The sequence below is a fragment of the Oncorhynchus mykiss genome, chromosome 13, assembly GCF_013265735.2.
Source record: "Oncorhynchus mykiss isolate Arlee chromosome 13, USDA_OmykA_1.1, whole genome shotgun sequence".
In the NCBI taxonomy this organism is placed as follows: domain Eukaryota; kingdom Metazoa; phylum Chordata; class Actinopteri; order Salmoniformes; family Salmonidae; genus Oncorhynchus; species Oncorhynchus mykiss.
In genome coordinates, this window is record NC_048577.1 from 51,416,225 (window position 1) to 51,426,538 (window position 10,314).

The 10,314-nt window shown below is 43.4% G+C and overlaps 1 protein-coding gene across 1 annotated transcript; it reads right to left on the minus strand.

Moving 5' to 3' along the window:
• Positions 1 to 6,365: 6,365 nt before the first annotated feature.
• On the minus strand, positions 6,366 to 8,349 carry LOC110486740 (transmembrane protein 238-like). Its single transcript, XM_021558563.2, has one exon. The coding sequence runs from the start codon at positions 8,073 to 8,075 to the stop codon at positions 7,551 to 7,553; it is 525 nt and encodes a 174-aa protein (XP_021414238.2). The 5' UTR covers positions 8,076 to 8,349; the 3' UTR covers positions 6,366 to 7,550.
• Positions 8,350 to 10,314: the final 1,965 nt, after the last annotated feature.

Genomic DNA, 10,314 nt, shown 5'->3' on the forward strand with positions numbered 1-10,314 from the left:
GACTTCAGCTAACATTATCCACCACAGCTAGCTAAAAATCTATGGAAGTGATAGGGGCAACCATGCAACATTATTTTTGCATTGTTGACAAATCCCCTAACTAATGTCAAACTAAATAATTGAGTTGATTTCACTTGATTAAGCCATACATTTTAGAAAATTGCATGGTTGCCCGTATCAATCCCATTGACTTTTAGCTAGCAGAGGCTTGTCTGTAGTGTCCATTTAAAGAAAACCAAACCATAGATTACACTTTCTCCTGGCCCATAGAATTCTTTCAGACATCTACATTAAGTAGTAAAATACGTCGCACTTTCCCTGAAAAAAATACGACAGTTTATACTATGGTAGGAATAATATAGTATTCACTGTAGTGTTTTTGCAGACTTTAATGTAGTATTTATAGTTTATTATAGTATAAATACTGTAGTAAAAAAAGAGTATATACTATATTATTCACTGTAGTTACAATGACACAAGGCGAGACCCAGATGCAGGCACAGGAGGCAGATGGTTTGAGCTCTGATATCTTTTATAGTCCAAGGGGTAGTCAAAAGGCAGGGCGGGGACAGGCGAGAGTTCATAACCAGGTCAAGAGTCCAAAACGCTACAGGGAGGCCGGCAGGCCCGAGGTCAGGGGCAGGCAGAATGGTCAGGCAGGCAGGCTCGAGGTCAGGGGCAGGCAGAATGGTCAGGCAGGCAGGCTCGAGGTCAGGGGCAGGCAGAATGGTCAGGCAGGCAGCCTCGAGGTCAGGGGCAGGCAGAATGGTCAGGCAGGCAGCCTCGAGGTCAGGGGAAGGTAGAATGGTCAGGCAGGCAGGCTCGAGGTCAGGGGCAGGCAGAATGGTCAGGCAGGCAGGCTTGAGGTCAGGGGAAGGCAGAATGGTCAGGCAGGCAGGCTTGAGGTCAGGGGCAGGCAGAATGGTCAGGCAGGCAGGCTCGAGGTCAGGGGAAGGCAGAATGGTCAGGCAGGCAGGCTTGAGGTCAGGGGCAGGCAGAATGGTCAGGCAGGCAGGCAGGCTCAGAGTCAGGACAGACAAGGGTCAGAACCAGGAGGATGAGGAAAAACAGAGACTGGGAATAAACAGGCGCTAGAAGAAAACCGCTGGTTGACTTGGCAAACAAGACGAACTGGCACAGACAGACAAAAAACAAAGGTATAAATACACAGGGGATAATGGGGAAGATGGGCGACCCCTGGAGGGGGGTGGAGACAAGCACAAGGACCGGTGAAACAGATCAGGGTGTGATAGTTGTGATATAGTGTTTGTTTTATTATCTTTGACACAGAAGTGGAGGGTTCTCCTTGAGGAACACTAAAAGAGCTAATTTTCCATAACAAAAGGATAGATCGAAAGTCTATACTTGGCATGTAGGCTTTTCACTTACAGGTTCCACATATTGGGATATGGGTGAGGGGAATGTGCAGGATCTATACAAATGAAATACTGTAGTATTTACTATAGTTTAAAAATGGTAGTCTTTTTTGTGGACTGTAGTGTTTTAGCTGACATTTCTGTAGTATTTACGACAGTATACTACAAAATGATATACTAAGTCCTACACATGATCAAGGGATAGATACTACAGTGTGTAGTATAGTATTTTTTTAAAGTGGGAAGGACCTTTTTTCAGAGCCATGCTGCTCCCAGAACTCCTCCAGACAGGGTTTGCAGAAACTACAGCCACTGATATTGCAGCTGTACAGTGCATTCGGAAAGTATTCAAAACCCTTGACTTTTTGTTACGTTACAGCCTTATTCTAAAATGGATTAAATAGTTTTCAGAAATGTTTGCAAATGTATTACAAATAAAAAACTGATACCATATTTACATAAATATACAGACCCTTTGCTATGAGACTTGAAATTGAGCTCAGGTGCATCCTGTTTCCATTGATCATCATTGAGATGTTTTTACAACTTGATTGGAGTCCACCTGTGGTAAATTCAATTGATTGGACATTATTTGGTAAGGTACACACATGTCTATATAAGGTCCCACCGTTGAAAGTGCATGTCAGAGCAAAAACCAAGCCATGAGGTCGAAGGAATTGTCCGTAGAGCTCCGGGACAGGATTTTGTCGATGCACAGATCTGGGGAAGGGTACCAGCAGCATTGAAGGTTCCCAAGAACAGTGGTCTCCATCATTCTTAAATGGAAGAAGTTTGGAACCACCAAGACTCTTCCTAGAGCTGACTGCCTGGCCAAACTGATCAATTGGAAGAGAAGGGCCTTGGTCAGCGAGGTGACCAAGAACCCAATGGTTACTCTGACAGAGCTCCAGAATGCCTCTGTGGCAGAAGGACAACCATCTCTGCAGCACTCCACTAATCAGGGCTTTATGATAGAGTGGCCAGACGGAAGCCACATGACAACCCGCTTGGAGTTTGCAAAAAGGCAGCAAAGGGCTCTCAGACAATGAGAATCAAGATTGTTTTGTCTGATGAAACCAAGATTGAACTCTTTGGCCTGAATGTCAAGCGTAACATCTGGACAAAACCTGGCACCATCCCTACGGTGAAGCATGGTGGTGGCAGCATCATTCTGTGGGAATGTTTTTCAGCGGCAGGAACTGGGAGACTAGTCAGGATCGAGGGAAAGATGAACGGAGCAAAGCACAGAGATCCTTGATGAAAACCTGCTCCAGAGCACGCAGGACCTCCGACTGGGGCGGAGGTTTACCTTCCAACAGGACAACGACCCTAACCACACAGCCAAGACAATGCAGGACTGGCTTCAGGACAAGTCTCTGAATGTCCTTGAGTGGCCCACCCAGAGCCCAGACTTGAACCCGATCGAACATCTCTGGAGAGACCTGAAAATAGCTATGCAGCGACGCTCCCCATCCAACCTGACAGAGCTCGAGAGGATCTGCAGAGAAGAATGGGAGAAACTCCCCAAATACAGAAGACTCAAGGCTGTAATCACTGCCAAAGGTGCTTCAACAAAGTACTGAGTAAAGTGTCTGAATACTTATGTAAATGTAATATATCGTGAGCGGACCAAGTAATTTGGCGTCACTAAAGCGGAAAGGTGGAATAAATGAGTCAGGAGTTGGTTTCTTGATTGAACACAGTTCTCTATTGAGGGATTATGGTCAATACAAACACTTCAACATAATCAATGAAAATCTCCCAAGGAAAAACATACATCTTCTTCTCCAGATGGAACAGGAACACAATATGACTATCTTTAAACTACAACAAAAGTCACAGTTTTGTCACCATCTTAATGGTTCTTCGTGGTTAGCTTCTCTCTCTTGGTAGCCATCTTCCAGAGATAGGTTTTTCCCTCCTTCTTGCTGGTTCCCTCCTCTCTCTTGTAGGGAAAAGATAATAGGTCATTAGTAGCATCAGCTGTGCTTAATTGCCTCAGGTCCCCTTAACTCACATGCCTAGTTGGGCTGCTATCCGTGAGTCCAGCCTGCCCTCTAGTGGTCCTTCCACAATATATACAGTGTCGTGACATACAGTATGTCACGACTTCCGCCGAATTCGGCTCCTCTCCTTGTTCGGGCGGCGTTCTTGCCATCGCCGCTCCATTTTTCATGTATCCATTTGTTTTGTCTTGTTGCCTGCACACCTGGTTTTCATTCCCCAGTTACGCTACATGTATTTATTCCTCTGTTCCCCCTCATGTCTTTGTGGAAGATTGTTTGTGAACGCACTAGGCTTGTGTGCATTTTTCCCGTGTTATTTTCACGAAGCCTGTTTTGTACACATTTGATGTGTTGTGACTGTTTTGCGCATTATACACTTTGCCTTGTTGACTGGAGTTTTTTTGGACACAGTTGCGTCCTGTCGTAATAAAGTGAGCGCCTGTTCACAATTCTCTGCTCTCCTGCACCTGACTTCAGCACAAGTACCACACGCCTGACAATATTCTAAAACTATTTAATCAGTTTTAGAATAAGGCTGTAACGTAACAAAATGGGGAAAAAGGGGTCTGAATACTTCCCGAAGGAACTGTATGTATTGTATGTACATGGCTGGCAGGCCAGATATAATTACAGGAAGGGGAATTACATACCAAAACATAGCACAATTGCCCATTCTTGAGCCCATAAACTGTTAGGACCTACATAAATCTGTCCCAACAGCAGAGTCACAACAGCAGTCACAACAGCAGTCCCAACACCTTCCCACTGCTACACCTGGCTATTAGCAGAGCCTTGTCTGGCAGCTAAACATTTCATTCAGCCTCATTTACTGCCTTTAAAAAAACATAGCTGATATGGCTAACTTGCTTAAACAAATGTGGTTCCTACTGACAATTGAGACGTACAAACTATGGCATAAGGGGATAAGAGGCAATCCGTAATTTCGATTAAGACATTAATGAGCGAGCTAGGACGGACATAGTCAATATAACTATTTGTTGAGCACATTTGAAATGTTCAGTGACAGAATTCAGAACATGGGCTGTTCTTACAGTGTTCTCCCTGTACAACAAGTCAGAACCATAGGATAAATAAAGGGGGAATATAAGCAGACAATGTAAGCTCTTCCAATACTCGATGATTACATTTCTCTAAAACAGGTTTTGGGCTACATGTGTACCACCAAGTCAGAACAGTAGGTGAAATTAAGAGGGGAAAATGGACCAAATTATTAGGGTGACGCACATGGGTTACTAACAGCTTACTACACAACATACACTTAGTATTACTTTCTTAGCAACAGTATACATATAGGGAGTATACACTCCCTGTCATATTACATAATTTATGCAGCAGCATACAAGACATTTTTGGACTCACCTTGTTGTGCTGTGCTCACTTGAACAGGAAGGTGGTGCAGTGGTTATTTGTGGGCAAATTTTGTCGTCAAAGTCTGGCATTCTCTGGATTTATGGTGCTCTCAAGACAACTGGAAACTCAGAAAAAAACAAGGTTGAATCATGAACGCATCAGGGATCTTCAGGTCGTACCTCTAGAAAGAGGCCCGAGTTCCCGAATAACAATTCTGAGTTGGATGACCGTTCAAAACGTATTTTCCTAGTCGGAGCTTGTTTTTTCCCCGAGTTTCCAGTTGTCTTGACCTCACTGAAGTCAGATCTTTCAGTTCAGAGTTAACAGTTGTTTTGAGCACGGCAGAGATCATGCTGGATTGACAGCATGGCCAATGTTGAATGTTTATCATTTTAAGCTTGGAAAATAGAATCTTAAACCCAGACTTGGGACCACACAGCCACTGAATAGCCTGCTAGTGATTGCTTTGCAATGCTTGCAGTTAGCCACTGATTCCTTCCAAACCATTGCTGAATTTGCGATTTCCAACTTGATGTGTAGTGTTTATGTCCAATGGCCGATGAGTACCGATACGTTTTTATCTATTATTTATCTTCATATGACAAGGATTAAAAAGGATTTCCCGGTAGATTGTCAACTTGATTAATGATGATGACTGCTAGCTAAGATTTTGAAAGTATGATGGTGACATGATCAGTCCAATCGAAGCTAATGTAGATAACATGATTTGACATTTTATCTGCGGCCAATGACCATGAGCCTTCTTGGATGGGAACTTCTAATGTAACTCTATGGCAGCACCCAAGGGGCTTAGAGTTGGCGGTGACGTAGTGTCCCCATGAGTGACAGAAAACGGAGCAAATTAAGGCGCAACTAGAGAACACTGCCCCACCACCACAGAAAGCACTGAGATAGGTTGAAACACCTGCATTTTGGAGCTGCCTGTCTCAAGAGAGCAAAAAATAGAGTGTGTTTGTATGCTGCTTTATTAACTCAATGATTATTATAATTGTTTTTTATTTTTTACATTGTTTGCAAACTGATATGTGACATGTATTAAAACCAAAATAGGCAACCCCCCCCCAAAAAACAAACAAAAAAATTGCTAAAAATGTGGGGCTCAAAAGCACCACCTGCCCTGAACGACAGGTTATCACTGTTCCTGACTGACAAAGCGTTTGTTTGTGATTGATAATTTGTTTGGTGACTAATGATTTGAGATCTGTGTGATTATTTCTTCATAGAAAAGGCTATCATGTAGTATATGTAAAATGTCCAAAATTTCAGCCACCTGAAATTTGTCAGGGTAGCCTACATATGTAGGATCTTAAATTTGAGCCGGTTTGCTACAGCAGGAAAATAATCCTGCAGCAACCAGAAATGTGAATTGTTATGTGGATTATAATTAATGGACAAGCTTAACATTTCAAAGTGGAAATTACAAACTTAAGAAGCCTTCTTAAACAAGGAAAATTATCCTGCAACCAGGTGATCAAATTAAGATCCTACAGCTGTAGTACCTCTCAGCCATTAAAAAAACTTTGCAGTTCCTCATATAATCACTGTCAATGTGATAAAAGGACTGACTGAAGCTCAAAAACATAGTACAGTACACCGCTCCCATACTTTATTGTGTGGAGTAACAAGGTGTCAAGGTCAAAGCTAGCCTACTGTAGATAATCAAAGTGTTGTCATTCCACACAGTAACACTCATATGTTATTCTAGTCCATGTGTAGGTACTGTGTTTGGCAAAAATCTGAGAACTGTCAGTTGGAAATACAAACAGGTAAAAGGTTCATAAAGCATGATGAGGCAGTAATATGGACATACAAAAGTAATGTCTGTATAAATAAAGGTAGGGAAATCCATAGGGTACAAAGGTCGTTAATGTGCTATATTGCTTATCACCACTGTGGACGGGGATGTAGAATACAGGTGCCAGGTCAAGTTCACAACAAGCACCTTCTCAGTAGCACTTAGCCCTAAAAGTGAAAGTCTGACATATTTGCTAGAAAAAATCTCTGTATTATCAAAGTATTGCATCAATTATCCACAAAGTATTCACAAAATTAACATAAAACAAACAAAAAGTCCTCACTGAGGAGCATAATTTGATTTTAAAAACGAAATGTTTCAAAGAAAAAAGGCCATAGGACAATATTAAAAGCGAAATGTGCTTGTAAACATTGTGCGATGGACAAGTGAAATGTCCTTCTGGGGTTCAGTGCTGCCAAGCCTCTAACTTCTGGTGGACAAAATATATGGTTACCTCATGATGTCATAGTTGCAACATACAGTCATACTGTAGCTTACATCAGTTTAGATCGATGTCAAAAATGTGTCCTAACTCCTAAGATAGACAATTCATGGTCAACCTACGTTTCTTTGTTTCATGTAGCAGCAGCTCTACTTCGCCCTCTCAGAAACGGTTTTATTGTTTGAGGAGGGCTTCTCTTTAGGCGTGCACTGCCATTCAATGACGTTAATGGTTAACAGAAAGATAAAGGACGTCCGTTTCCATTAGATCACACAGTTTCTTTCCTCATTCACTGAAACACATTGTCATTTAATTTAATTATAAGGAACATTATAGCCTGCTGAATTGTGGATCAAAGTTGTGGGCTATTATCATCAAAAACAATAGCCTAGAATGAAGTTGGCCCATAAAACCTATAATCTATGCACATGTTTAATAAAAATTAGGCCTATCCAATAACAAAATGTATCCCTAGGCTATAGCCTAAATGGCTTAATGACCGATTGGAAATATTAGGCTAACCTTGTGCGCATTGCGCATCATATGGCCGAGGTCTCTGTAGCTGTGTACGGGACAGGTATGTCTGTGTCCACGGATGCAGACACCGTGTGCATGTCCTCATCAAGCGGCCCCATCGTCAATACGACAGGCGGGGGCTTCGGTTGCTGTTGGGCATCCCTCATGTGCGTCGTAGACAGCCCGGTCCCTGCCTTTCTCGCGACCCCGCGGGGGGGGCCTCCATTCCGCCGCAGAGAGTTCCTGACACTGTTGGAGAGACGGCTGGATAACCGCCTCACCGCACCTGCGATGCCCCGCTCCTTCTTCAAGAGCCCGACGTCATCCTCCAGCTCCTCCGGGGGGACCTCGATGTTGCCCGTGTACCAGAACACCCACCAGACGAGGCTGAGGAAGATGATGATGGCCCCGGCGTAGATTAAAAAGTCATAGAAGAATATGTCCGCAAAAACACCGATCAAAAGAACAAGCAGACCGAATATGTCGAAAGACACTGCCAACCAAAAGGCGCAGGAACAGCGACCTAGACCGCGATACGTTGGCTCCATGTCTCTAAATTGGCTTGGAGATAGGCCTAACAAATACTTTGTTTAGACCACCTTTTCTTTTCTAACTATCATTTGCGGTTGGTTTCCTGGTGGAATTCGGTGAATTCGGTTGGGGTAAAGTTTCAAACGGAGCCGTTTGTTTGAAGAGGTAAGGTGAGACAGGTGAGGAAGCTCGCCTCTATTCAAATTGTCCTGTGTCACAGCACAGGGCACAGCACAGAGAGGTGGGGCGTGGTAGCCGTAGACAGGTGAGGGAGGGCTGGGTAGACGGGATACTGACATGACACCAGCCATATTAATACTGTAAAGGAGGTAGGACATGTGTGACATACATTGTAGAAAGGAGCCATGATGGTTCTGATTTTCTAGATATTGGTCATCAGTCCAATATGCAGAGACGCCAAACATGGCACACTAATGTCTGTTCACCTGTGGAATGACATTCTGGACAACATGACTCATTACGTGCTTCTCTCCCTCATTTCTAAAGAACATAATGGCAGAAATCTATTCACATCCAGATTGTTTCTATAAATTAAAACAGTAATGACAGACAAAAGCCTCTAAAGCTGTGTTTACACAGGAAGCCATATTCTGATCTTTTTTCCACTATTACTCGTTTGACCAATCCCATCAGATCTTTTCACAGATCCTTATCAGAGCTGATCTGATCGGCCAATTGGTGGAAAAAAATATCTGATTTGGACTTTGTCTGCAGCCTTAGTATAATGTGATTACACCCAACTGCTCACCTGACTGCTTAATAATGGCATGTAGGCCACCTATTGCCACCTTGTGGTCTTTTGTACAGAAAAACATGTGCCCCCATACAATTTATTACTGTACATTGAAAATTAAAGACTAGTATACCAAATCTAATTTATTACACAATTGCTGCATTATGTTGATAAATAAAATGACACATTTAGAAAGATGATAAAGGGTACCTGAAGACTTGCTGCTCTCACAAGGTTGGAGATCACATGGAATCAGAGTAGCCTACATGAATGACTGAATGAACAAATGCACAAAGCAATGTAAAAATGTTAACATTTTGGCTAACTTAGACCGAATTCAAATCCCACTGGCCCCCACCTCCTTTAAAAAAAATGTTGTTGTTGCTTTTGACCAGATGGACACAGCCTTTTTGACCCAGAAACATAAAAGGTTAGATCATTTAATCCAGCAGCAGTATTGAGGGGACAGAGCGAGGGTGCACCCACCACCACTCAGTGTCCAACTGTCCATCATGATTTCAACAATCAGCTATAATAATGTCCAGTAGAATTTTCTGACTCTGTAATCCTGTTTCTAAAGGATTTAGCAATCCACTACAACAGCAGCTACAAGGAAAACAGCAGCTTATGGTGGAAAAACAACAACTATTACAGATCACAATCAGACAGACAGATGGTATAGCCTGGGCCGCAGCAGCACGGCCATGTTCCGATCATGTTAAAACCCCCCAACAGAGCGATCACATGATGTTCCCTTTTACAGGACGAGGTCATTCGATCCCATATTTGTATTAGGGCCTAGATCGAGGACAGCTACATACAGAAGATAAACAGTGCATTTCACAGAGGTCTCTCTTGCAAAATGGAATCTATACGAATAAGACTAACCTGCATAAATAAAGGTTTAATAAATACAAATCCATCTATGTTATGTTACACCTGTCCCCGAAAAACATTTATACATATTTTAGGAAGTGTGCTTTTTAGAATTATGTTGGGAGAAAACCCCACTAACATGGTTGACCTACTCTACAAAACAGAACATAGTTTTAGCTTGAAGAGTCCATGGCTCTTCGGTGCTGTTCGTCCACCTGAAGCGCCTTGCCATAGACCTTGGTCGGAGCCTTGTGCTCTAGTCTCTGTTTCACCACAGGCACCCACACCAGTCCCGTGACCAGGAACATGAGCCCCGCAGAAAGGAACACAGGACCCAGCAGGTAGGGCACGTTCCCCACCTGGGTGAAGTAGAGCAGGGAGAGGGCCGTGCCCAAGCCGAACAGCACTCCGCCGATAAGGATGGCCAGGATGGGCCTGGTGAAGTAGTACCAGCAGGGGACATTAGTACCCAGGATGACCCCGTCAGGGACATGGTTCAGTGGGGTCGTTGCTTCAGTGTCCTGGGTCTCATGGTTGGTGCTGGTGCGGCTGGTTTTACAATCCATGTCCGACACCGTGACCACTGTGGATTGCATCCTTGGGTTGTGCTGAAGGGATAACAAATC

What these genes read in the sequence shown, in the direction of transcription:
- LOC110486740 (XM_021558563.2), bottom strand. Translation starts at nt 8,075, where the DNA reads ATGGAGCCAACGTATCGCGGTCTAGGTCGCTGTTCCTGCGCCTTTTGG.